The 27,352-nt window shown below is 41.0% G+C and overlaps 4 protein-coding genes across 4 annotated transcripts; 1 reads left to right on the top strand and 3 right to left on the bottom strand.

Moving 5' to 3' along the window:
• Window positions 1-917: 917 nt before the first annotated feature.
• On the bottom strand, window positions 918-4,831 carry LOC126786484 (receptor-like protein 33). The gene has a single exon (XM_050512320.1). It carries the CDS (start codon window positions 4,614-4,616, stop codon window positions 1,404-1,406), a length of 3,213 nt encoding a protein of 1,070 aa, XP_050368277.1. The 5' UTR covers window positions 4,617-4,831; the 3' UTR covers window positions 918-1,403.
• Window positions 4,832-5,534: 703 nt separating this feature from the next.
• LOC126787547 (receptor-like protein 35) lies at window positions 5,535-8,780 on the bottom strand. Its single transcript, XM_050513409.1, has 4 exons — window positions 8,474-8,780; window positions 7,445-8,089; window positions 7,143-7,348; window positions 5,535-6,149 (listed from the first exon to the last, which is right to left on the bottom strand). Exons 1-4 carry the CDS (start codon window positions 8,778-8,780, stop codon window positions 5,535-5,537), a joined length of 1,773 nt encoding a protein of 590 aa, XP_050369366.1.
• Window positions 8,781-16,227: 7,447 nt separating this feature from the next.
• Window positions 16,228-20,669, top strand: LOC126786790 (poly(A)-specific ribonuclease PARN). Its single transcript, XM_050512716.1, has 7 exons — window positions 16,228-16,610; window positions 17,631-17,761; window positions 17,891-18,204; window positions 18,333-18,446; window positions 18,539-18,665; window positions 18,743-19,007; window positions 19,490-20,669. Exons 1-7 carry the CDS (start codon window positions 16,243-16,245, stop codon window positions 20,361-20,363), a joined length of 2,193 nt encoding a protein of 730 aa, XP_050368673.1. The 5' UTR covers window positions 16,228-16,242; the 3' UTR covers window positions 20,364-20,669.
• Window positions 20,670-24,680: 4,011 nt separating this feature from the next.
• LOC126788213 (probable L-type lectin-domain containing receptor kinase S.7) lies at window positions 24,681-27,071 on the bottom strand. Its single transcript, XM_050514185.1, has one exon. It carries the CDS (start codon window positions 26,960-26,962, stop codon window positions 24,944-24,946), a length of 2,019 nt encoding a protein of 672 aa, XP_050370142.1. The 5' UTR covers window positions 26,963-27,071; the 3' UTR covers window positions 24,681-24,943.
• Between the last annotated feature and the right edge of the window lie 281 nt (window positions 27,072-27,352).

Genomic DNA, 27,352 nt, shown 5'->3' on the forward strand with positions numbered 1-27,352 from the left:
TGGAAAATGCTTCCATGAGATGTGGCCAATGACCAGATTGACTTGGAGTCTTTTTGCCCTCTTTCTGCAACCAACTGATAAACTGGATGGAAGAAATAAGGGGACATGTCGCACTCAACTGTGATCAGTGGTCGTGTTTATAAATGTTGATGAATTTCTATGTTTCGAGAAGGATTGGTTCCTAAGCCGGAAGATTTATGTGCCTGGAGAAAAAACAAGTTGGATTGGTGGAAGAACAGATGGATCATGGAGTGGCAAACCAAGAGTTGTCTGGGATTTTTCCTCATTTTCTTTGCCGTCATTTATCTTCTTCTACCACGGATCATAGACATGTGTTGATTGAACTTTAAACTGATGATGATTTAACCTGTTTACTTAGTCGTAAACGTCGCCGATTCCAGTAGAGCTGTCACCCTGCCCAAGGTGCTTTGACCTGTGTTGGAACCTCAAGCGGGGATAATCACTCGAGTGGCAACAATGTTTTTTACGTAGACCGACGAGGCAACATTTTCAGTAGTCTTCTCCAACACTACTGCATTTAGTTGGTGTAACGTCAAGTTGGGCAAAATCACTTGAGTGGTTATTTCCAAGGATGACAACATGTTCGTAGAATTTTTTAAATCTCAAAGGCAACATTTCAAGGACCATTTCTTTTGAAACTTTCAGATAACCCTTATTTTCAGATAGCATGCTATTTAACCCCAGAGGAAGACAGCGTACCAATGTCTAAATTTATTTTCATGCATATCATTACATTTTTCATTATAGCAATTAATGTAATATGTAAAGTGAAGGCTCTGACCCAGCGCTGCACCAGTCTACACCAAAACCAAGGGTTCCATATAATAATAATGTCCAGGAAGTTCAACTTTACACATACCAAGCCATTGCAAGCACCAATGACAAATCTATCACTGAAATTATACATACTTTTCATGTTTGGTACATTTTCTGTTTAAATAATGTTATTAATATTTCTCACAATTGAAACGAACCCAGTTCCTGGTTCATTCTACATATATATTTTTCTAAGGGCGAGCGCCCGACCCGACCCGACCCGCCCATTAAGCTATGGTGACAGACCATTCCCGGAAAAAACACGAAGTCGGAGCTATATTTGGTGATGGCAGGGGAGACCATCTGAGGACCTGCCGTTCGGCTGGCCGGTAAATGCGCAGCTCGATTTGCTTCACCAAATCTTCATTGATTAAGGTACTCTTCTTTCCTTCTGATATCATTTGAGTAAACACCTGTTTGTTGCATGTTAATGTCTATTTTGAGAGTCTGATTCGATTCTAGTTGAGTTACAGTTTGAGTGAAATGTGATAAAAATACAGAGAAAACATGCCAATGGAGTCCACAGAAACATGGAGTTGAGCTGCATGCTTGTCTGCCTAACCATTTCAGCGTCTTCCGTACCTCTGAATTTCGTAGACATGCCTTGTTTTATTGCCGAATCTTCGTTTCAGCTGAGGGAATATCTTGAACAGGGTGCTACACATAGCTCTGTAATAGCATTCCCTCCATCTCTTGCAAAACAGAAGTGACCCGACGGCGATTCCAAACCCAACTGTAAATCCGATTTCAGCACTGATAAAATCCCAACCAATATCATCTTTAGAATTTGGATTGCTTGAGCTTTCATTTAACGTAGGTGCTGGCAATAGGGCTGGTGTATCTGCTGTGAGAGGAGGCCCCCATAATCCCTTGTTACCCTGGAAGGAGGTATTTGAAAATGTCGAAAACTGAGTGCTGGTTGGGATCCTTCCTGACAGTTGATTATTTGAGACATTCAGGTACGAAAGGAAAGTGAGATTGGCAAGCTGTAGTGGAATTTGGCCGCTCAGGTGGTTTTGTGAGAGGTCTAAGGACTCGATGGCTCTCATGTTACCAAAGGTTGATGGGATTTCACCTGTGAAAGCATTACTTGACAGATTGAGGACATACAATGATCTCAGTTGGCCTATTTCCTTGGGTATTGTTCCATTGAACTTGTTAGCAGAGAAGTCAATCGAAGTGAAGATGGTTAAAATCTTTACAAGGTCCATCTCTTGACCTTTGCTTGTAGTTGTTATTGCATCCCCATAATCAATAAACAACCCACTTCTACTACCTGCTGCATATGAAAATCCAAGGTCGATTGGATAATCATCTTCATTGACCATCATTGCCTGCCATGTTGTCAACGATGAACCTTTTATTTCACCATTGAAACTGTTATGAGCCAAGTCTATGATTTGAAGCTTCGGCCAGGTGCCATTGGTCTCACGACACCCAATGGGTCCATAAAAGTTGTTGGATCGCAACATAAGTACACGCAAGGTGGATATGTTCTTCAATGTGCAGGGAAAGGTGCCTATAATTTGATTGAGTCCAAGGTCTAAAACCTCTAAGCTTGAACAATTGGCTAGAGATTTTGGAAACTGACCTGTTATGTGATTTCTGCTCAGTGCTAGAGTTTTCAAATTACAACCTTCAAGAAAAGTGTCGGAGATAGATCCAGTAAGGTTGTTTCTCCTCAAATCAAGGACAGAGAGTGAAGATATCTGAGTCAAGCATTTGGGAATGATTCCACTCAAAGAGTTATTGGAGAGATCAAGAACTAGACCACTTGCATTGCATATTGATTCTGGAATTCCCCCCTCCAAGTTATTGCTTGAAAGGGAAAGGTAGGCCGTGGAAGAAATGAAATCACCAATGTCAATTGGTATACTAGAGCTGAAGTTATTTTTTGAGTAATCCAAATAATTGCCACTTACAAACAATGGGATTTGTCCTTGAAGTTGGTTTAAGTGAAGATCGATATTCAAGACATTGTAGGTAGAGCCAAGTAAAGGAGCTTCTAGACTTACCAACTTGTTGCAACAGAGATCTAGAGTATTTAGAGGAAGCCCCCAAATCCAATTGGGTATCTGACCTGGAATCTGGTTGTCTGAAAGGTCCAAGTAGGCTAAACTTGATTGATATTTCAAGAAACTTGGGAATGTTTTCAACTTGTTCGAAGCCAACATCAAGGTGTTGATCTGAAGGAGGGAGGGGTGTGATGAGTCGGTACCATTATGATTGTACAACAAGCTATTATGGGATAGATCCAGAAATGAAAGATTTTTTGAGTTCTGAAGGCCATCAAAAGGGAAACCAGTCAAGTTGTTTGAAGATAGACGAAGCTCTTGAAGCTTTGGAATGTTAAAGATAGACACAGGTATTGATCCTTCTAAATTGTTGCTACTCAAATCAAGTTCGTACAACAAGTACGAAGAGACATTATTGAATTCAAGCAACTGACCAGAGAAGTTATTTCCAGAAAGTACTAACCTCTGCAGCAAGGGAATGGAAAAGGGAGACAACGGAATGCTCCCATAGAGTAGATTGTTGGATAAGTCAAGAAGCTCAAGCTTGGTGAGTTTGTCCCATTGAATAGAATTGATTGGACTAGAAAATTTGTTGGATGACAGGACTAAAATCTCCAATTGTGTTAGGTTTCCCAGTGACTTTGGAACTGCTCCTGTGAAATTGGAACTTGACAGATCTAATCTGGACAGCTTTTTAAGGTTGCCAATAGAGTCCGGCAAGACTCCTGAAAATTTAGTCCCCGTTAGGACTAGGGATTCGAGAGATCCATTCTTGAGAAACTCCGGCAAGGAGCCCTGTAGCTCTGAATTAGTTGATAAGTCAACAGACTGTAGTGTAGGTACCTGGAATATCTCTTCAGGAAATGCTCCATGCAAGTCACAATTAGAGAGACTCAAGGAAACCAAACTTGAAAAATTGGCAAAGAATTTGGGAACTGGAGCAGAGATGTAGTTGAAATCCAATAATAATCTGGATAGAGAATGAAGTCCGGAAAATGATTCATGAATAGGGCCTGAAAGATCACAATGGGACAAGGTTAACACCCTCAGCTTTGGAAGTGAAGATGATATGGTTTGGCTCCACAGTGATCCCTCAGCTGATAGGTTTAAATAATCAAGGTTCAACTCTGTAAGCTCTGTAAGGTTCTGAATTAGCTTGCCTAAATTCGGGTTCTCAAGTTTTAGCTCCCCATTCAGGTAATTTCTAGAGATATCAAGAACCTCTAACCTTGTCAAGCTTGCAACCTCAATGGGAATTTGCCCAGAATAGAAGGCATAGGTTAGATTTAGATACCTCAAATTTGCAAGCTTTCCAATTGCAGATGGAATTGAGGAGCCATTGAAGTCGTTATAGGCTAAATTGAGGCTCTGAAGATGTTGAAGTTGGAATAGGCTGCTGGAATCGTCAATGTTGCATGTGATGGACTCGCTGCTGATGTCAAGTCCAACAACACTCCCATCAGTGCTGCAAGTTACTCCAAGCCAAGAACAGCATTCGGTGCTGGAATTCCAAGTTATGAGCTTGGAGGAAGAAGAAGAAGAATCAAATACAAGACTTTTCTTGAAATTGAGCAATGATTGTTTCTGGGATTCAATACACTTGCTGTGAACAGCAGGGATGATGTTAGTAACACAGGTAGCGATCAAGAATAGGAAGAAATGGAGGAACAGGGTTGTCATTCTTACAACAAATCTTGCGATGGACAAATGCACTACAGGAAAGTGGTATATAGGATAATGGTAGCAATTGAAACATTCCTCCATAATATATGTGCTTGGCTTCACTTTCAACTCATCTCCTCCTTATCCATAGGTAACTTCCAGGAAATATAACAATGTTTTCTAAGTCTTCTCCTCTCTATTCTATTACATAAACCAATAATAGACGTTGGATCGTAAGACTTGGTTGTCAGTTGTGACTGTCTTAGTCTCCTCTCCATTCAAATATTCATACTCATTTATTTTATTTTATTCATATTGATAACAATCACGTCAATGTCTTTTACTTTTTGGTCCATTATATCTTTTTAATTTGACATTTTGTGGTGTTATTATTAAGGAATGAGTCAATTGGATCTTTCTTTTTTTTGTATATATATTTTATTTATTTTCATTTAGCTTCTTTAAGAATTTGCAGCTGGAAGTTGCCTCCATGAGTTTGAATATTCTTGGTTGGATCAATCCATATTGGACTTGAAACTGGTTACTGAAATTTAGTTTCAGCCCTATAGAACAATAGTAGAGCTAAGCTAGTGAATGAAATGAGTTCAGGAGGTGATGAAATTGAGTTGCAGGCACAAAAATTTTGCGAAATTTGTATGAAAACAGTAGGCCAGTAGCAATCAGTACTAGCTAGTTCTATGTATCTCATTGGACAAGCTTTTGTATACCAGTGTTACTTAGAGATGCGATCAACATCACTTTCTATGAAAGCAACACTTTTTTTTTCTGTCTGAACTTATGAGTGCTTATAAACAGCACGAGAATGGTAAACCAAATGTATTTCATCATATTACAAAAGACCACGAGCAATAACCCACTTACACTAACTGAATTACAAATGCTATCACCATAGATTAACCAAGCGCACCATTATTGACATAAAATGTGATAAAACAGAGAAAACATGTCAACCTGAGCCTTCGACAAAGTGGAGTCAAGCCCTCAATCTTCATAGCCATTTCAAAGCCTCCACCTTGTGTTTATGTAAACATGTCTTCTATGACTACCAAATCTTTGTTCAAGCTGAGGGAATATCTTCAAAAGAATGTTGCACATTACTTTGTAATACCATTTCCTCCATCTTTGGCAAAACAAAAGTGAACCTATGGCGATTCCAAATCCACATGTAAATCCAACTTCAATGCTGATAATGTCCCAATCAATCTCATCTTTGGGTTTCTGGTTGCTTGAACTTCCATTTGGTGGCGAGACTGGTGTATCTGATGTCAAAGGAGGCCCCCATAATCCTTTGTTTCCTTCAAAGGAAATTTTTGGAAATGTCGAAATCTGAGTGCTAGTTGGTATTTTGCCCACCAGTTGATTATTTGAGACATTCAAAACCGAAAGGAAATTGAGAGTTGCCAACTGTTGGGGAATGTGGCCGCTTAGGCGGTTCTGTGAGAGGTCTAAGGACTCGAGGCTTCTCATGTTTCCACAAGATGACGGGATTTCGCCTGTGAAAGCATTACCAGATAAGTTGAGAACAATCAATGCTTTCATCTCTCCGATTTCCTTAGGTATCGATCCGCTTAAGTTGTTGAAGGAGAAGTCAATCAAGGTGAAGATAGTTAGGATCTTTACTAGATCCAACTGCAGACCTTTGATGATGGTTGTTATTGTATCTGTGTAATAAACTGCAAGACCAATAGTCTCTGTTGTGAACAGAGGTGTGTATGAAAATCCCAGATTGGCTAGGAATTCATCTTCCCTAACCTTCATTTTCTGCCATGTAGCAAAAGAAGTTCCTTGTATTTCACCATTCAATTGGTTGTGTGCAAGATCAATGATTTGCAGCACAGGCCATGTGTTGTTGGTCTTGGGACATCCAAAGCTGCCGTAAAATTTGTTGGATCGCAAAAGAAGGACACGCAATGTGGACATGGTCATCAGCAAGCATGGAAAACTATCTGTAATCTGATTGTTTTCGAGACTTAAAATCTCTAAACTTGAGCAGTTCACAAGAGATTTTGGAAACTGGCCTTGTATCTGATTATTGCTGAGATGAAGAGTTTGTAGCTTACAATGCTCAAGAAAATTATCAGGAATGGTACCAGTAAGGTTGTTTGACCTTAAGTCAAGGATTGAGAATGAAAGCTGAGTCAAGCATTGTGGGATGATGCCACCCAAAGAAATATAGGACAGATCAAGAACCATACCAGATGTATTGCAGATTGATCTTGGAATAGTTCCATGCAAGTTATTGCTTGACAAAGAGAAGAAATTTGTTTGAGAGATGAAACCACCGATGTCAATCGGTATGGTAGAACTGAAATTATTTCTCGAGTAATCCAAATAATGGGCAAATGGTAGGAACAATGGGATTTCTCCCTGAAGTTGGTTTGAGTGAAGATCAAGAGAAGTCACACTAGATGTAGGTAAAGGAGCTTCTAGAGTTTCCAAAGAGTTCTGAGAAAGATTCAGTTCTTTAAGAGAACTGAGCCTCCATATCCAAATGGGTACCTCGCCTTGAATTTGGTTGTTTGAAAGGTCCAAGTGAAATAATGTGGACAAAATTCTCAAGTCTGGGAATGTTCTAAACTTGTTAGAGCTAAGGTCAAGATTTGATACAGTAGAAGTAGAATTAGGAAGAAGAGGTTCTAGAGTTACAATGGAGTTAAAAGAAAGATTTAGGATTATAAGGGAAGTGAGCCTCCAAATCCAATTAGGTATGTGGCCTGAAATCTGGTTTCTTGAAAGGTCTAGTTGCCAAAGTGTGGATTGATTTTTCAAGAATTCTGGTAATCCCCCAAATTTGTTGGAAGCCAAATGCAAAACTTCAATCTGAGGTATGGAAGAACTTGTACCGTTGTAATCAAACAAGTTATTGTGGGAAAGGTCAAGAACCGAAAGAGTTATCAGCTTCAGAGGACTAGTAAAAGGGAAGCCACTAAGGTTATTTGAAGAAAGATCGAGATTCATAAGCCCTTGAAGATTAAATATGGATGTTGGGATTTCTCCCTCCAAATTATTATTTCCCAAAAGAAGGTTGCGAAGTGACACGGATGATGTATTGGAAAGGACAGGGAATTTACCAGCGAAATTATTATTGGAAAGTGATAATCCCCCCAGCAAGGGAAGAGAAACAATAGATGATGGAATGCTTCCGTTGAAATGATTGTTGCTGAAGTCGAGGCTTTTCAGATTAACAAGGGCTTCCCAGTGAATAGAACTGATAGGACTGTTGAAGTTGTTCCATGAGATGTCCAGCTCAACCAAATGTGTGAGGTTTTCAAATGACTTGGTTAGAGATCCAGAGAAATTGCAACGTGAAAGAGATATGGTTGAGAGTTCTGTCCTATTCCTTGGAAACTCAGGAAAGGAACCACCAAGTTCTAGATTACCAGAAAGATCAATAGCTTCAAGGGAAGGAATAAGGAAGATCTCTTTGGGAAATGTTCCCAACAAGTTACAATGAGAGAGACTCAAGGAAGTCAGGTTTGAGAAACTGGCAAAGGATCTTGGAACTGAAGAATTGAAGTAGTTATAATCCAAGTGAATCACAGATAGAGATTGGATACTAGCAAGGGACTCACATAAAGGGCCTGAAATACCAGAGCCAGACAAGCTTAACACCCTCAGATTTGGCAGTGAAGATGATATGCTTTCGCACCAGTCACTCTGCTGTGCTATTGCATCAAGATACAATTCGGCAAGCTGTGTGAGATTCCGAACTAGCATGTTTAAACTCAACTCCCCAAGTTTTAACGAAACCCCGTTCATGTTCTTATTTCGAGAGAGATCAAGAGTAACAAGCCTTGTCAAGCCTGATATCTCATTTGGAATATGCCCGGTAAAGAAACCATCCGCCATATTTAGATGCCTCAACTTTGTGAGCTTTCCGATTGCAGATGGAATTTGAGAGCCGTTGAAGTCGTTGCTGGCCAAATTGAGGCTTTCAAGATATTGAAGTTGGAAGAGACTGCTGGAATTGTCAATGTTGCATGAAACAAACTCTCTGCTGAGGTCAAGTCCGACAACATATCCATTAATGCTGCAAGTAACACCAAGCCAAGAGCAGCAATCAGTACTTGAATTCCATGTAATAAGCCTGGGGGAAGGAGGCTTAATTTCATATACAAGACTTTTCTTGAAATTGAGTAGTGATACTTGCTGCTCTTCAATACAGTTGATGTTAACTTCAGTAACGAGGTTGGTAACACAGGTAATGGTTAAGAAAAGGAAGAAATGGTGGAACAAAGAGGTCATTCTTGCAGAAACTTTTTTTTTTCTTGCAGAAATTTGTAAGATTGGTTAGTTGTTTCTATATTAATACTCGAGTGTTTCTCTACAACCTCTACTTGATATTTGAGAATCACCGAGTCAATGCATCTAGAAATGGTTAGTATAATGACTTTATTCATTTACTAACAAGGCCTGCAAATTGAGGTGATATTCTCTCACTGGAAACAGTAGGCCTGCAAAAGTGTTTTTTTTTTTGGCTTAAATTAGAAATATTTTCCCATTCCTTAATTTCAAACAAGATAGTAAGCAAACGAACAGATGATGAGAAAAATAATAGTAGAAAAAAACATCTGAATTCCAAACAAAGCCAAAACACAAGCATGACCAAACAGAAAGAAACAAGAATAAGCAAACGTAGCATGCTCAGTTTGTAATTTTCTTTGTGTTCTGTGTCTGAAATCGATCATCATCCGCACTCATCAGCTGAATGAATAATTAATGACCACATTCAACTAATGGAAATTTCATGATAGGAAAGATCAAACTCTTTACCTGCCTGATGATATCATTGCAGTCCTGACTAAGATTTGACTGAGTAGTGTTGTATTGAAAGCAATATCATCAAGTTTGAAGCTATAAGGCAGAGAGGTTCGATGGTTGACATTAGTCACATTACAACCACGACAATTGTTACTGTTTTGAAGAGAGTAAAAGTAAAACCAGCAAACTCTTGCTGTCTCAGCAATTCTAATAAATTACACATTCTTTGTGCACTCCCTCCCTTTGCCCCTCATTTATTTATATGAAACAGCATAAGAAGGGGTTGCTTCATTAATCATAACTAGTAAAATAGTAAATAAGAGTAGCTCGTACTTTTGTTTATTGGATAGTTGGTTTGATGAAGTGTCAGAAGGATGGATTTCTTTGTTTCCCTCTACATCTTCTAGTTTTCTGTTCTATTTCAACACCGAGTCAACTATAATTCATGCCTGTGATGTGCTTAAATGTGTAGGGACTGTAAGGTCTAACCATCACAGAACACAGAAGACAGTGGACATTGTTCTGGGAGGTGTTGCAGCTGTGGGATTTGTATTTGTATGCCCTGATGTAAAATCAAGTCCTTGATCAAGAATGTGGTGCCAAATATGGAGACTACTACTGATTTGGTTGCTGTCACTTGTCAGTGAAGATATGAGGATCTTTCTATAGGGGGGAAAAAGCTCCAGACATGAAGGCTATTGAGGGCATGCGCCTTGATATGGCTTTTGAAGTTTGAATCTTTATTCAGATGGGTGGAAATTGAGTTTAGGGAATAATTTAATATGTCTGGGACATATATTTTTAGAATGTTTTGTTTCCCTTGTATATATTGTCACGACCCCGAAATTTCAAGTATGAAACTCGAATTCGAAGCCATGAAAAACTTTAAAACAATCTCAATAAAATCGAAATCATCTTATCGTCACAGCGGATCATTACTGAGTTCATGGTACAACTCAGTTCAATTGATTATTACAAACCAAATTTATAATTCAAGCATTATATCAAATTGAAATGTAAAAATTCTCTCAATCCTCACCACAAACTAAAATAGGGCAACTTCGAAGTCTTCAGAGTTGTTCGTCGATTCTGCTATCTCCTACACCATCGGGTGCACCGGGATTGCAAAACACAAACCCTGTAAGTTTTGCAGCTCGTATGAGTAAAACAACAAAATAACATGCATAATAATATGAGAATAAATATTGAAACATCCAATTATAAATGTCCTCATGAGTCAAAGGACGAGCCATCTGGTTGTCAATAATATCTGAATATAAAAGTGCTCATGAGAAATCAGGCAACCCATCTGTTTACTCAATTACATTTATAATACAGGTACTCATGAGACCCATGTACTCATCCGTTACCCCTCATGCAGTACACTGCCGGGCATGGGCAACCCATCTGTCACCCAATAATCCCAAAATATGGGTACTCATAAGCCGGTAACCCATATGTTACCTCTCATGTCAGTACACCGGTAGACAAACTAGAGCTCTAACTGTATCGTAACTGTCGCCCGGCCAAGACTAGGTTCGAACATGCCAACACGTCTGAAGACAACAAAAATGTTTTAACCTAACTCAAGTTAAAACCACGTACAAAACAATCATCACATGTTATTGTACAAAACCAAGTGACATGCTCAAATAAATAAATATCAATGCTATAAATGAACTTATTTTGCAAACGGGAATATGACAGTATATAATATAGCAACTCATATATATGTATCAATTTTACCAATTATACACATACACAACCAACTATATCATAGTTCAATCTTTTTAAATAAGTGTAATTATGAATCTCCGCTAAGGGTAGATTTGTCACTATGAGATTTACTCACCTTATAATCCTGAGCGTAATTTCCACAATTTCGCAAGCGAATCCTTTACTTGTTGTGTCGATCACCTAGAATAGATAAGAAGTGAATTTAGAAGCGTTACGTAAAACCTTAAATGCCGAAACAGTAATAATGTTTTATTGTTAAGCAATTTATGGTTTTTACGAAATTACTGTTCACGTAAATACTATTCACGTATCACTATTCAAAAATGTATTGTCTATGTATTACTTTTCATATACGTACTGTTTACGTATTCATGTACACTAATATACTATTCATAGTAAATACAAATCACTGATTTACCTTTCAAAAATTACTTTTACAATTACTGTACGTAAATTACTTTTACATTTAATGTACGTCATTTACTTTTTACATTTATCGTACAGAAATCACTTTTTACAAAAATTAATGTTTTGAAAAATCATTATTCACTCCTCCCCAAAGTGGTAGCGCGTGGAGCTCACGCGCCGCTCAAACCGGTGTGCGTGGCTTGCCCACCGCCGCCCAAAACCATTCCTTTCTTCCTCTCATCCCCTTCCACGGCCCAAGGCCGCCTCTAGCCCATCCCACCTACCCTCACGCGCCGCCTAAGGCGGCGGTACTCTCTCCACCTCCTCCTCCTCCGATCCTCCACCAAATCGATCCAAATTCCATCTACAATCCATCTCAACCATTAATTACAACAAATCTTACCTAGATTGCACGTTGGAGCCACCGGAAGGTCGTCAGAGAGGTTTGGATCGCCAATCGTGCTCGATTTCTTGAAGGATGAGGAGCTGTGCGATCTCGAGTTCCACTCCGATCACAGGTGGTACTGGGGGTAATGGGCGGTGGAGGAGTGATATCCTCGTGCCCTGGCATCGCCGGAGGAGAAGCTTGGACGGCGGCGAGTTGTTGCAGAAATCGCTGGTAGTCGGCGTGGCTTCTCGGCGGCGAGAGAAGTCGCGTCTTGCTCGGGGGAGGGAGGAGTCGAGCTCGCGATGGCTTAGAGACCGGCGGTTAGGGTCACGCCACCTGGAGTCGGGAGATCGGCGGCGGAATTTTCTTGAGAGGGAGAGAGAGAGAGGGAAGAGAGAGAAAGGAGGCTGGGGGGGGGTTTCCGACAATGGAAACCCTAATTCCTAAAATTCTCTTTTTATACCAACTTCCAAAATTAGAAATTAACTTCCGTCATTAATAACTTTCACGTACGATGTCCGATTAGAACGCGTGACGTGTCCACGGACTCGTATTGACGAGCTCTACAACTTTCGTGAAGGAAGTTTTCAGAAACAAGCGATGGAGTAAAAATCGATTCCCACGTCGTAAAAACGTAACGTTTTTCAAATTTAGATTTCCGATGACGGTTCCGTTTTTCGATTTGACAACGTCGCGAAGCGAAACAAATGCGGTTTATTAATTTTACAAAATTTATTAATTCATAAGATTTCAAATAATTTGATTCCGAAAAATCGGGTCATTACATATATATAAGTTGAGCTTTTGGTTTCATCCTCTCTCTTTTTTTTTTCTCAAATCCCTTTTTCTTTCTAGCTTTACATCAATCACTTTCTTTTTTGGTTATGGTGTTTGCCTCGTATGAGGAAATCATTCAAAAAACACACACAAAATATAAAAAACGATCAAGCAACTAGTACTGTAAAACATTGATCAAGAATAACAAATAACGTCAACTAGGGCATATATACTTGGAGGAATTTGGAAAAAAGAACAATACACCTCAAATCATATTGTTTGGCATTAGTCTCGAACACATAAATCTCTGGATGGAGCTTTGACCACGTTGACAAATAATTACACTGACTGCTAATCATGGTTTTTAGTAAACTAATTATGATTTAATATTGTTCACATAAGAAAAATAAAAAATAAAAATGTTTGTGATTGAGGCGGTCTGAAATGAAATATAAATGAAATCAAAAGCGTTCCTAGCCGTTAGAGAGAGAGAGAGAGAGAGAGAGAGAAGAGAGAGAGAGAAGAGAATCAAGAGACCCGTTTCAGAAATGGCGGACCTTCACTCTTCTTCTTCTTCAAAAGTTAGGGCCTATATAAAGATTTGAATCTTGATTTTGATTTTGATTTTGTTTTCTTGTTTTTGTTGTGCAGATCAATTGAAATATGCGGCGGTGCGATTTGTCTCTCGTGGCTCTGTAAGAATGGTTGCCCCTTTGGTCTAAGTTGCCTTTTGATTTATACTTTGCCTTGGATTTTAAGAGTTGCCTTGTGTCTTCAACAGTTTCTCAAGTCATAGAATCTAGAGAGAGAAATTTACAGGGACTATGGGTAAAGTTTGAAACTTGAGATTGTATTGAACCATTGTGTGCCTTGTTGCCTCTTGAATTAATTTAAACATCTCTAATGCTCATAATGTTTTCACCTATATAGTCTCTCAAAGGTTCATAGTTTAATTTTCCAAATATTGTTTTCCTAAGCCATCCAATTCTGATATGGATGATCGCTTTCATGACCCAATCTCCCTTGGCGAAGTTTCGTGGCAGCACCTTTTTGTTATAGTACCGAGCAATGCATTGTTTACTGTTTATAATCCGAAGATGCGCCTTCCCCCGACGTTCCTCGAGCAAATCCATGTTAAGCTGGAGGCCGGCTGTGTTTGTGTCCGAACGTAGGCGGCGACTCACTCCATGAGAACTTTTATCTCCATTGTAATCATTGGTTATGTTCCAAAGGCCAAAAGAAATGGGGATTGCCCGGTTGCTTCCGTGGAAGTGGTCCGGAGTGCCTATAGGACCTCAGAGAGTTTCTTGGTACATAAACTCGTGGCTATGTCTAGTCGCTTCTTCAAATGCTTGATGAGCTTGTTGATGGCTTCTACCTAACTGTTGGTTTGGGGATGAGCCGAGGAAGCATACAAGATGGTGGTGCCATTCTCCTGGGCAAACTGGTGAAACTTGTCATTATTGAACTACAGACCATTGTCCGTGATAAATGCCTGGGGAACGCCAAAATGGCAATAGATGGAGCGCCACAGGAAACTTATCACTTTGTCCGTGGTAATTTTGGTCATGGGCTTGGCCTCAATTCACTTGGTGTGGTTGTTGACATCGACGATGGCGTACTGGAATTGCCCCAGAGCAGTTGGCAATTCCCCAATGATGGAGATGAGGACCGAAGGCTTGTTGTTGTAGTTGGCGTATTGGTAACATTACATGCATGAATCAACTATAGCCTTTGAATCTGACTCCATGGTGGGCCAGTAATATCCGGTCTGGAGTGCCTTGAAGGCCAGGTTCCTTGCTCCGACGTGATTGCCACAGATGCCGCTATGCAGAGATGCCAACACTTGGTGTCCTTGTTTCAGAGTGAGGCACTTCAGTTAAGGGAATGACTGTCCTCTTCGAAAGAGGCGGCCATCCTGGATTATATAAAAGGCGGTCTTGTGCCATAGGCGCTTGACCTCGGATTTGTCCTCATGCAACTTCCCCTTTGTCAAATACTTGATGAAAGGGTACATCCACAATGGTGGCGGAAGCTGTTCAACGCAAATATCTCATAGTAGAACTGGATGTTGGGCTTGTCTAAGGTTTCAAAAATGACGTCCGGAAGGATGGAGCTGGGGTCTTATGTAGTCAAACGCACCAATACATCTGCCCTGGAATTCTTAGCCCGAGGTATTTGGTTGAGTTTGAATGAGTCAAACTTCTGGAGTAATGTCCCGACCAAATTTTGATAAGGAGACTAGATGGGGGTGGTTGGACAGATATTCATCCCTTGACCTAATTGACCACTAATTGGGAGTCATTGAAAACGTGGATAGACGTCGCCCCAAGCTCGCGACATAGCTGGATCCCGACGATCAATGCCTCATATTCCGCGGTATTGTTTGATGCCTAGAAGTCAAACTTTAGGGCATATGGATACTCATTCCCCTCTGGATCTGTGTTGATAGCATCGACGCCACTGGATGTTTTGTTGGCGGAACCATCGATGTGTAGATCCCAAGTGGATGCGAGGTTAGTGACCGCGGGGGCGATCTCGATCGGGTCTCTCTCCGAAGGGATAAATTCGGCTATGAAATCTGCCACTGCTTGTTCCTTCAACGCCGTTCTAGCTTTGAAGTGAATTTTCCCAAGCTCGATGGCCCATTTTACTAACCGCCTCGAGGTATCAGGTTTTTGGAGGACTTGTCGGAACGACTGGTTAGTTAGGACATGGATAGTGTGAGCCTTAAAGTATTGGCGAAGTCTTCGGATATTTGGATATCTTGAAGGCCAGGGCAAGTTTCTCGATCTCTGGATATCTGGTCTCTGCATCATTCAAACCCTTACTGCTATAGTATACTGAGAGCTCCATGTTGTCCTCCCGGTGGACTAGGGCGGAGCTCACCGTTGTCTGAGAGACTGCCAAATATAGGAGCAAAACCTCCCTCGACTCCGGAGCACGGCCCATCGATCAACCGACACCAGCATTCATAAATCAGTAGCCACCCATGTGAGGAAAGCACAATGTTTTCCAGATGACGCAAAACGAACTCAGCGTTGATGCCATGCATGCACCTTTTTCTCTGCATAGCTGAAGAAGAAGCGTCGACCGGTAGACACGTCTTGACTTCTAGGGAGCATGAGCATTGGTTGCCACAAGAGTTTATACGTGGAAGATGATATTGCAGCGAGTTCCCAAGAATGATATTGCAGCGAGCTTTTCGAAGACTAACCCTAATAGGTCATGAGGGAGATCAGACCATTTTGCACTTGAAGTGGTCGTCTTCCTCCTCCTTTTACTTGTGTTGCATTGCTGAGTTGAATTCTTAGTTTTGCGTGGAAGCTTTCTCCTTTGACTTGCAATCGTGTTTTGATATAGAAGCCTCTTTGTGGTTTTCATGGCCGGCCGGCTCCGGTACTGACCTAGATCGAGTTACAGGAATAGGGCAGGGTTTCGGCTTAGGTTGGTACTTGGTACGGTAGCATTATATATGGATCTATTATGTAGGCCCAGCCCATTTTATTCTTAAGGCCCATCCGAACACGGCGTCGTTTTGGGGTTGAATAGAGTTCATCTTCTATAACCTTATGCGCCGTGAAACAAAACCCCACAGCGCTCTTAAACCCTTGAGCTCAGAGCAATGCGCGCGTCATGAACGCGCACCGCCCGGTGAGGGCGCTCTCACGTGCCCTGTCACGTGCCTTATCCCAGTCGTCGTCCTCTTCGGCCGCCGCCGCCGCCGCCGCAGAATCCTCCTTCCCGCTGAAGAATGTGACCAAATCGAACTTCGAGCCGGCGCTCGCCGAGCTCCGCCGCCACGTCGCCGCCGCAGACTTCGTGGCCGTCGACCTCGAGATGAGCGGAGTCACCAGCGCCCCCTGGAGGGACTCCCTGGAGTTCGACCGCGCTGACGTCAGCTACCTGAAGATGAAGGACTCGGCGGAGAAGTTCGCCCTGCTCCAGTTCGGCGTCTGCCCCTTCCGATGGGACTCCGGCAAGAAATCCTTCATCGCTCACCCGTCAGTCTCTCTCTCTCTCTCTCTCTCTCTCTCTCTCTCCCATTCATTTGCTTCGTTCATGCTTTCGTCATCGTGATGATCATTTCTTATGGCTTTCTTGTTTTGCTCTGTTTAGTTGATGAAGAAAATTTAAGAAATTTAAGCACAAAGATCAGAAATTTTAGGGGTTTATGGTGCTGTTAAGTAAGTACTATAACTGTAGTTATTAGCATTTGTAATATCACTAATATGAGAAAGTAGGTAATTGTTATGGAATTGGAGGAAAGGCTCTTGCTTTTGCAATGCAGGGGTTTAGTGACATACTTGGAATCCGAATATCGCTTTTGTTTTTGCTTGGAAATTGAGGACACTGATAAGGAATGTAGGGACTAATGCAGCTGCTTAGTGAGAAATCATTGCGATGTGAGAATTTGTGTAGGTGAAGATTAGGGAATTGGAAGGAAAGGTCTTGTTTTGTAATGTAGGGCTTTGTTGACATCTATGTAATGAAAACAGTTTAGTCATTATCATTTGTTGGCTCTTTGTAATATCAGAAAATGGAAGTTTTATGGTTATGAAATTGGAGGGGAAGTTCTTTGCAATACAGGGGTTTGTGCATTCTACTCATCAATTCCTGTGGGTTATTAGCATGTATGTGTCCTGAGATATTTTTGAGAGGAGGAGTACTGGGGGAAAGAGAATTTTTTATAATGGGAGTGGTTTTTGTACTGGTCATGGTGTTTGGAGTGAAAGTCTCAATTTTAGAAATTTTCTTTAAAATTGCTGCGAAGAAAAAAAAAATCTTTTTGGTACAGTACATATTTGCATCTTTGTTTTTTTTTTTTTTCTTGAAAGAGCTTATTGGTGTCTTTGTATAGGAGTAATTCATCAAATCATTTACTTTGAGAGGTTAGGTGAGATCTGCTCTAGTTTGCATAGATGCATAAGCATGTCACAATTGCGAGGATTAGCTTTTTTATGTGCTGATTATGTTGATATTTTTTATGTAATTTCTAAATGCTAATATGTGTACTTTGGCAGGCACAATTTCTATATTTTTCCACGTCAAGAGCTTCCTGTCGGAAGCCCCACTTATGAGTTTCTCTGCCAGACTACGTCAATTGACTTCTTAGCAAAATACCGGTTCGATTTCAATATGTGCATACACGAAGGTACTACAGTTTTGGTGTGTATTTTGTTTCAACTTCATGTGTAGTGATACAATTATGTAATGAATGAGGATATATCTACATCTTTTTTAACAAGTCCTCTTATGCTGTGTTTGGATCATGTATGCACAGGGATATCTTATCTATCTAAGGGGCAGGAAAGTGAAGCACTGAGACGTCTACATTTGGCATATGAGGATGGATCCAACTTGAAAGAAGTAAGGGATGCCCCCTTTATTAAGATTGTTGACACTCTCTTCACTGAGCGGATGAAAAATAAATTTACTGAGTGGCGTGATGGGTTGCTGAGAAGTAGAAATGGAGGGTTACCATTTCAGGGAATCTCATGTGACCACCAGCAACATTTAGAAACCATTTTCTTTAAGATGCGTCCAGCTCTTAGTCTAAATGGATTTACAGCTCATCAGCTTAAATTGATTCAACTGGTAAAGACTTTACGTCATGGTCTTTACTATAAGATTGTTATTTGTGTTAAATATATCTCGGGCCGTAAATTTTTTTCTCCTTCACCATCATGGCTCTAGCAAGCTGATTATAAAGTAAACTCTTGCAGGTCGTTAGAAGGCATTTCCAAGATCTTTCTCATGTTCAGATAAATGGGGAAAATTCCTGCCAACAGCAACTAGTTGTGCATACAGATTCTGAGGATGATAGGGAGTCACTCATGGTAGGTAATATATTTCCCCTTGGCTTGGTTCCCTCTTGATGTGAAATTTGGATAATGTGCTTCATATGTGAAGGATACTCAATTTTTTGCAGAAAGAGGTGAAGGATGAACATCTACGACTAGCAGAGACCGAGATTCAAGCTGCAGTCGGGTTTCGTCATGTTATTGACCTTCTTTCCTCAGAAAAAAAGCTGATTGTTGGTCACAATTGCTTTCTGGGTATAAATATCAGCTCTAGTTTCATAAGCATGTTAATTATGTCAGATTATTGCTAACATACCTTTACTGTCATACAGATATTGCACACATATACAGAAAATTTGTAGCTCCTCTTCCTTCAACTGCTGAAGAATTTGTCTCTTCTGTTAACAAGTGTTTTCCGCACATCATTGACACCAAAGTACTCTTGAATGCTGATATTTTGCTTCAAAATCGGATGAGGAAAACATCACTCTCATCAGCATTCACATCATTATGTCCGCAAATTTCTCTGGGGGCAAAAAGCACTGATCTAGCATTCCAAATGTGTGTCAAAGTTGAGGTTCAGGTTGATGATTTGAGGTTTGTTTTTTCCTTTCTGTGCCAATAGCTATGACCATTTTGCTAGTCTTTCAGTTTTCATGTTGAAAGATTACATAAATAAAAGCGTGAAACCACTGTATTTACTTAACAACTCTAGTGTTTTATATTGCCATGGTTATAAAAAGAATATAAAGACTGATAAAGGGTGAAAACAGATATATAATTGTCGAACATCCTGATGTGAATTTTATTAGATTTCTAAGGCATAGGGTTAAAATTTAAAATTGTTGAGATCTGACTGGGAACAACTATGCATTACTACATAAATGTGACCAGCTTTTTAAAATTTCTCTGCTTGTTGATATTGACTGGCTCTATTGAATGCATAAGTGGGTGCATCTAATAGGAAACTAGCATAGTTTCCTAACTAAATTACCACATCAAGCTTCACAATATGATTGGAGAACAAGAAAGGCAGAGGGGACACCTTAGAGATAACTCTTATCAAATTTTGTTTGCAGTTCCTCCAACTGGAATTCAGGAGCCAAACATGAAGCTGGATATGATGCTTTTATGACAGGATGTGTCTTTGCTCAGGCATGCGGTCATCTAGGTATTGATTTTGAGGCTTGTTTGACCTCTGAAAAGTTGGCCCACAATGAAAAGCTCCAAAAGCACATCAATCTTCTATTCCTTAGTTGGAGTAAAGGAGATGTTATTGATTTAACAACAGGAAATAAGAATGTGATATCTGTGGGATCTAGGAACAAACAGCACAACTCGAAGATTTCGTTTGGAAAAATTGCTTTAATATGGGGATTTCCGTCCAAGCTTAAGGCACAAGAGATAAGAGAATGCATTTCCAAAGTTTTTGGCGTGTCGTCTGTTGTATCTGTCTATCACTTGGATGAAACTGCAGTGTTCGTTCAGTTTAACAAGAAGAAGTTGGTCTCTGATTTTCTCAGCTTGAAGGATACTTTAGAGAGAAATCATAGTCCCGTCTCGGTTTTGCATCCTTTTGCTACAATTTTGGAAGGTGGACATACCAGAGCTGCTGATTATGAAACGTATAAAGAAATTTGTAGTTCGCCCAATGCAAAAGTCTTGTTTGCAGATCAGGCCAAGGCATTTGGTATCCAATGGAAAACCAAGTTGGTTGAAGTTGATGCATCATTGGACAGCCTAGAAAGTGAGAGTTCATTGGATAGCCAGGAAAGTGAAATTTCAACTGAAGAAATAGATGCTTCGAGTCCTGCTTCAAAGGCTGACGAAGGATCTGAAAGAATTGACATGGACGATGTCCAAAGTGATACATCCAGTGCGAATGTCTCGCACTTTGAGATTATAGATTCTTTGATCGCTTCTAGAGGCAACAAGGTCAGCACTAATGTGTGACTAGTTCTAGGTTCTGCTGAATCAGTTGCTGTAGTTAATTTATACAGATTCTATTTACAGAGACTCTGCCTTAAGCAATCAGTACTTACTGAGAATTACGTTAGCAATGTGACATTAAGAGCAGGAGAAATCACTATCAAAATGCCAGTTTTTTGATAGCAAAGCATTCATAACATGCCTCACCGATTTTCATTGCAATGTGGCTTCAGCCTTTTGGCCTGTCAGCATTGTTCATCCCTATTGGATCAAATTATCTAGTGCATGAGAGCTCCCTTTTCATTTTCATGTGCATTTTCTCATTTTATTCAAGAATGCAAGTTGCCAAGTTGTATGTAATGTATGTGCAACTTGGATTAAAGGGTCATGATTTTTATTATTATTTATTATTTTATTTTGGCTGCGGCTGAAGTTTGATTCAGAACATGACTGATGAAAGCTACTCTGGACCTCTGGTAGGTTGCCTCTACGTATTTACCATTAGCCATTTCATGGAAATTCATATTCAATTCGAAGCCTAGAAAAGCCAGAATTGTAACCATTTGTAGCTACAATATACAGATCTTATCATGTCTACTGAACAGAAGGGGTAGACATTATAAGTTGATCGATGTTTTCATGCACCATGTTTAATGTTTTCGTTTCATGGTTCATATGTCGACATCATTGATCACATGATATGCGATCGAATAATAATGATTTTTATGAATAAAGATATTCGAACTCATGATCTCTTTTAAAAAAAAATAGAAATTGTGAGCTACCACTTCTGCTCCCGGTCCTATTAGGTATGACCGCTTCTCAAATCATATTTTTACCAATCCTGAGATTTGGAACCAGAGACCTCCTATTACCAGTTGCAGCCAGCTCCCATTTAAAACCTACGCATGCACAAAGTATTTAGAGTTAGATTTAGTCAAGATAGTAATTAGTAACCACCGCTCCTGTCGACATTAAACCGTCGTGATCTTCTCCAAGATCATAAAAACAGTGCTCCTTATTCACGCCTGCCATGCTTGCTTAATGTGACCAGACTCATCCATCTTTAACGTTCTATCCTCCAGCTTTAGTGCCTGAATAACCAACCGGTCAATATCCTCCTTCCTCTTTTAGTTACTAGAAAATTTCTGGGATAAACAAGTAAACAACTACAGGGTGACTCACAGACAGTGGAACGAGGTGAAAACAACCCAAAAATAGCCCCCGGTCACGGTCCAATAGTGACCTGCTGCAGCCGGTGGACATGTCACTATAAGAGGTAGAGTTTGTTCCTAATACGTATCTCTCACTTTCAAGCCTCAAGTCTAGCTATAGTATAGAGTACTCATGATTGATGGGGGTAGAGCTCTTTGGTATTATAATTGGGTTTCTTCTTCCTCTTGGTTTGGGGTATGCAGATGTTCTATATGAAGATCATGGCCTTTAGCTCCAAACTTGTAGAGCCCCTTAAGGGTAAGCTTTGACCTTTCTTTGTTCTTACTTATTTTCAGTCTGTCATGAGCTTTTTACAAAGTTGATCTTTATGTTGCTAAATCGGATTAATGTTCTGATAAATGTCAAAACTTACAAGAGACCATTCATGTAATTTAAGGATGGAAGTTTGATGCATGAGCTGTTTATGTGCAACTGATAGACATGTTGGTATACCTATATGCATGTTTTCTTTGATCTATGTGATTTAATGCTCTATGTCTCATTCAAAAGAGGACTAATGGTTTCCAGTTTTCACTGCATGAGATTTGGAATTCATGATTGGTGTGAGGGTGTACAGATGGTTTATGAGGGAGAGACTGAGAGCTTATGGTGACAGAAGAGAGTGAGCACAACCCGGCATTGGTGAAGAGAGCTTTGTCACTGTTCGGAGTGTGCTCACTCTTCTTCTGTCAGCATCATCATTTACGCTTAATCCTCTCTTTAATCTTCTTCATCAAACAGTACAATCTGATCTTCATCCAACACACAATGTACAGTCTTCTCAAGCTCTTGCATTATACCCATGTATGATTTACATACGTATGTCTTTATGTCTGGTACAATAGTTCTCTATCTGTTAACCAAAATATTTAGATATACTAATGGAAGGATGAAATTTTGAATGCATGTGGTACTATGTAACAAATGACAAACATGTTAGTTCAGGCTATATGTGCACTATTATTTATGAGCTTTTGCAATTTTGTGTCTCATGCTAAAGAGGATTCATGGTTTCCAGTGCAGGGAGGATGTGGATATATGATTGGTCTATGGATGGTTATGAGGAATTATGTTGACAGAAGAGAGAGAGCACAACCCAGCATTGGTGAAAGAGAGCTTTGTCACTGTTGGGAGTGTGCTCTCTCTTCTTCTGTCATCATTGCTTTGACAGTAATTCCCATCACTAATCATGTCGCCAGCGCCATCTGATCTTCATCAGACACAAAAGGTAAAATCTTCTCATGATCTCATCCAGTGTAGCACCATAAAATAGTTTCTAAGAAAACAGAATATTGTTTTTTTCCTTCTCGAACTGTGATTGCTAATGTTTCTTATGTGTTTTGGTGTTTGAAGGAAAATAAATCAAAGTGCAACAGCTGTGGAAAGTCGAAGCAAGATTCATGATCAGTTGTTGATTCATTATATGCCAGTCTTGTCATCAAGGAGAAAGTAACAGCTTACCGGAAAAATGTTCTAATCTTTTGAAAAAGGAGTCAATACTGGAACATTTGAGTGTGATTAGACATAAGAATTCTAAAATAAATAAAGAATATTTTAAAAAGAAAAAAGCAACTTTTGAGGTTAATCAGTACTAGATTCCAGAAACAGGAATATTCTAGTTGAACAGGGTCTACAAACAATTAGACATTCAAATGATTCAATGGCATAGTACTGAATGTTACAAATTATATCAGAATGATTTGACATTGAGACCTACTTGATGCAAGAGCTGCTGAATGTTTGGCTGCTGGACTAGAAGAGTATATACTATATAGTTTGGTCTTGAGTAAACACTTTTACCTCGATATTACTCTGATTATAAATGAGATCTGCACTCGATTAGTAATAGAGATTGCCCAACATAGTAAAGTTTAGACAGATGCCAATAAACCTGGAACTGTTCTGCTTGATCTTATATCATACTTTTCTGTATGATAAACCTTGTAGATCCAAAGACTTTTGTGTTATGCTATTGGACAATAGTTTACTCATAATTGTCATGTCAATCGTTTCAAGTCACTCATAAGTGTCATGTCAATCTTTTCAAGTCGCTCGAAGACTACATGGTATGTAATCAGATGTGTTTTGTTTTTTCAATTACTCCATTGATAAGCTAATTCCAGATCCCTTTCCCAGTTTAGCTGCTCGTCGTGGCAACTGAATGCAACCAACATAAGTTTAGTCTTAGTACTCATATCTCTAAGGCCAAGAGGTTAACCAAATAATATATGGTTTTCTGTGTGATGGATGCTTCTAGTTAGACCCACTAAACTAGTATTAGGGAAAGCAAAAACAAAACTCTAAAAGTAAAAGCTATGAGCAAACACAAACACAAACAGATACGGAGTAAGCTCGATTAAAATCAGTCAGGATCTTCAATGCTGTTACAAAGAAAGGATTGAAGCATTCAGTAATATAAGCTAGTATAGATTAGCCGAGTTGACTGTACTGACACCAGCCTTCTTTCTGGGCCCAGGACAACTGACAACAAAGGAAATAATCTTCTTGGAGGTATGTGAATAAGAATAGTTGCAGCAAGTTTGGGGTTAGGATTAGCTGCAGTAAATGACAATGGGATAATAGCAACCTGTGGTTCTTTATCAGATGGGGATCTGGTAATCATATATAAGAACTATGGATAGAAGCTGGAAATTGGTTCCTGTGTTTATAAGAAACATTTTTACATGGTTTCCTAGGTAGTTCCCTGCATATGAGGATGACATACTGTACCCTGAGAGCAGCATATCTACTTTTCTAGTAATAGAGTGACTCAAGTCAATTTCACTACCCTGTAATCAAGACCATAACCTTCAGTAACAAAATTATCAACCAACAGAACCCTTCTACTTGGTTTCCTAGGTAGTTCCCTGCATATGAGGATGACATACTGTACCCTGAGAGCAGCATATCTACTTTTCTAGTAATAGAGTGACTCAAGTCAATTTCACTACCCTGTAATCAAGACCATAACCTTCAGTGACAAAATTATCAACCAACAGAACCCTTCTACTACTATTGTCAGTGCAGCTACTCTTTTGCATAATCCATGTAGATATCAATCAACATAACCTTACATATAAGAGAGTAAAGCACAAAGGTATTAAACAGAACAAGCTGAAAATCGTGTAGAAATCACTCAAGAACCTTTCATAGCCATATGAAAACATGTTACTTGAACAAGTATTACAACTGATATATTCAAGCAAGCGTCTCTTATCCTGGATCTAAGCAGAGACCACAAAGTTCAATAGTAGGCTTGAACTTGGGCCATTGAACTCTAACAGTCTCTAATCTTCAAATTGCAGGGAAAAGGAGCATAACAAATAAAAGAATTGAACTATGTAAAACTATGCAATCTCATGTAGCCTAAAAACAGTATGAAACCTGCTTCAGTTGATTACAATCTCACACATTGAACCGCCTTCCTCACAGTCTGAAACAATGTCATCAACAGATAGGGACACGCCACAAGAGAAACTGAGACTTGGCTTAACCCTCGGCACAGCTGGAGATTCTGCCTCATTGCTCAAGATCTGCAGAACCCTCCTCATTGTAGGCCTCTTGGAGCTATCCGGATTAGCGCAACTCAAACCAACAAGCAGCAGCTTCCTCATTTCTTCCTCATCAAACTCCCCAGCCAACCTCTGATCAGCTGCATCAATAATCCTCCCCTCAGAATGTAGCCCCCAAACCCAATCGACCAAATTCACCATCTTGTGACAATCCGGTATCCTCTCAATTGGCCTCCTTCCACAAGCCAGTTCAAGTATAACCACACCATAACTGAAAGCATCAGTCTTCTCAGTAGCCTTCCCATACTGAAGATACTCCGGCGCAAGATACCCCATAGTCCCAGCAGTCAGAGTCGAAACAGGGCTCTTATCATGATCCATCAGCTTTGCCAATCCGAAATCACCAAGCTTTGCATTGAAATTCCCATCCAGCAACACATTACCAGTCTTGATATCCCTATGAATCACCTGCTGCTCACACTCCTGATGCATATACGTCAACACAGACGCCAAACCAATCGCCACATTCCTCCTATGAGGCCAGTCCAGCAAATTAGCCTGGCATAGCTCACTGTCCTGATACAACACCTTCTCAAGGCTCCCATTCGGCATGAAATCATACACGAGCAGCAGCTCGCCCTTCTCGACACACCATCCCTGCAAATGCACAAGGTTCTTGTGCCGCAAGCAAGCGATAATCGACAGCTCTGCAAGAAACTCAGTCTTCCCCTCATGACAATGCCTGGACCTCTTGACTGCCGCAATAGTCCCCGAATGCACGAAAAACGCCTTGTACACCGTCCCGAAAGCGCCATGGCCGATCACCCTGCTCGGATGGAACCCCCCTGTAGCTGCCTTCAGCTCCCTATAACCAAACTGCCGCGGCCCCGCCACCACCTCCGCCTTAAAACTCTTCACCCTCCTCATTTCCCTCCATTTCCTCACACTTAAGACTCCGAAAACCGCCAGCGCAACGCAGAACACCGCCGGCATCCCAATCCCTAGCCCCAGCCCCATTCTACGGCGGCCGTCTCCGGAATCCGGCGCCGGCAGCCTCGGACTAACAATGACATACGTATCGGATACGTTGTGGGGGTGCAATGTCGGCCTCGCCGGAACGAATCCGGAGGTCCGGAAGCTCCAATTCTCGACCTGGTGAAGCTCCGTGCTGCCTTCGGTGGAGGCCGAGAAGCCGACGTACATGGTCTGCTTCAGGTAGCCGGAAAGATCGATGGCGACGGCGAGGACCGGCGTCGGCGGCTTGAGGGAGGAGTAGCTGAGGTAGACGTTGAGGGTCTCTTGGTCGTTCTTGTAGTCGATCCAGGCGGTGACGGCGGCGCCGCTCTTGAGGTCAACGTCCTGGTCAATGGGGTCGGCGGTCTTGATGGAGACCAGGGAGGCGATGTCGAGGCCGACGTGGTTGTCGTTCGGGTCGGAGAAGTGTGGGTCCATCTTGGTGTCGAATTCCACGGCGATAAACGCGGGGGGTGGTGATGACGTGGAGGAGTTTTGGAGGCCGAGAAACGCGCCGGGAGAGCCGAGGGTGGAGTTGGAGGGGGAGAGGAAAAACGACATGCCGTCGCCGGAGGGGGAGGGGGAGAGGTTGGAGATGGAGAAGGTGAAGCGGGTGGAGAAGGAGGCGGTGGTGTTGGTGGAGGGGTCGAAGAAGGGGACGGGGGAGTTGTAGAGGACGGTGCCGGCGGAGGAGGTGGGGACGGGGAGGTCGCGGGTGAGGCCGACGACGCCGTTGCGGATGTGGGAGGAGCCGAGGAGGGTGAGGTTGCGGAAGTTGAAGGAGGGGAAGTCGAAGCTGAGATTCTCGGCGGCGGCGGAGTGGTGGCGGCGGAGGATGAAGATGAAGATGAGGGTGAAAGCAAGAAGCTTTCTTGGATTCATGACTTGGGTTTTCTTGGGTTTCTTGGATTCTGGAGAGGGTTGAAAGATTCAGTGGAGATTGATTTCTGGAGAGACTAGTAGTGATTTGGGGTTTAAGCTTAGAGGAGTGAGTGGGGTTTAAACGGTTGAGGAGAGTAGTGGGTCGGTTTCTGGAAAGGGAATGTTGGACTTTTTTGTATGCAAGCCTAACGGTTATGAGGGACTTTCTTCTTTGTAGTGGGAGGAGCGGGGAAACGACGGCGTTTTGGGGGAGTTTGACGTGGTCAAAGCTCAATTAAGGGAATGCTTTAGTGATTGATTGAAGAGAGGGGACATGACTGTTGTATGGATGGTGTTCTTAACTTGTTATGAAAGGGAAGTGGAGGTGAGGTTAATGGGGTGGAGTAGACG

Source organism: Argentina anserina, chromosome 3 (assembly GCF_933775445.1).
Source record: "Argentina anserina chromosome 3, drPotAnse1.1, whole genome shotgun sequence".
Taxonomy (NCBI): domain Eukaryota; kingdom Viridiplantae; phylum Streptophyta; class Magnoliopsida; order Rosales; family Rosaceae; genus Argentina; species Argentina anserina.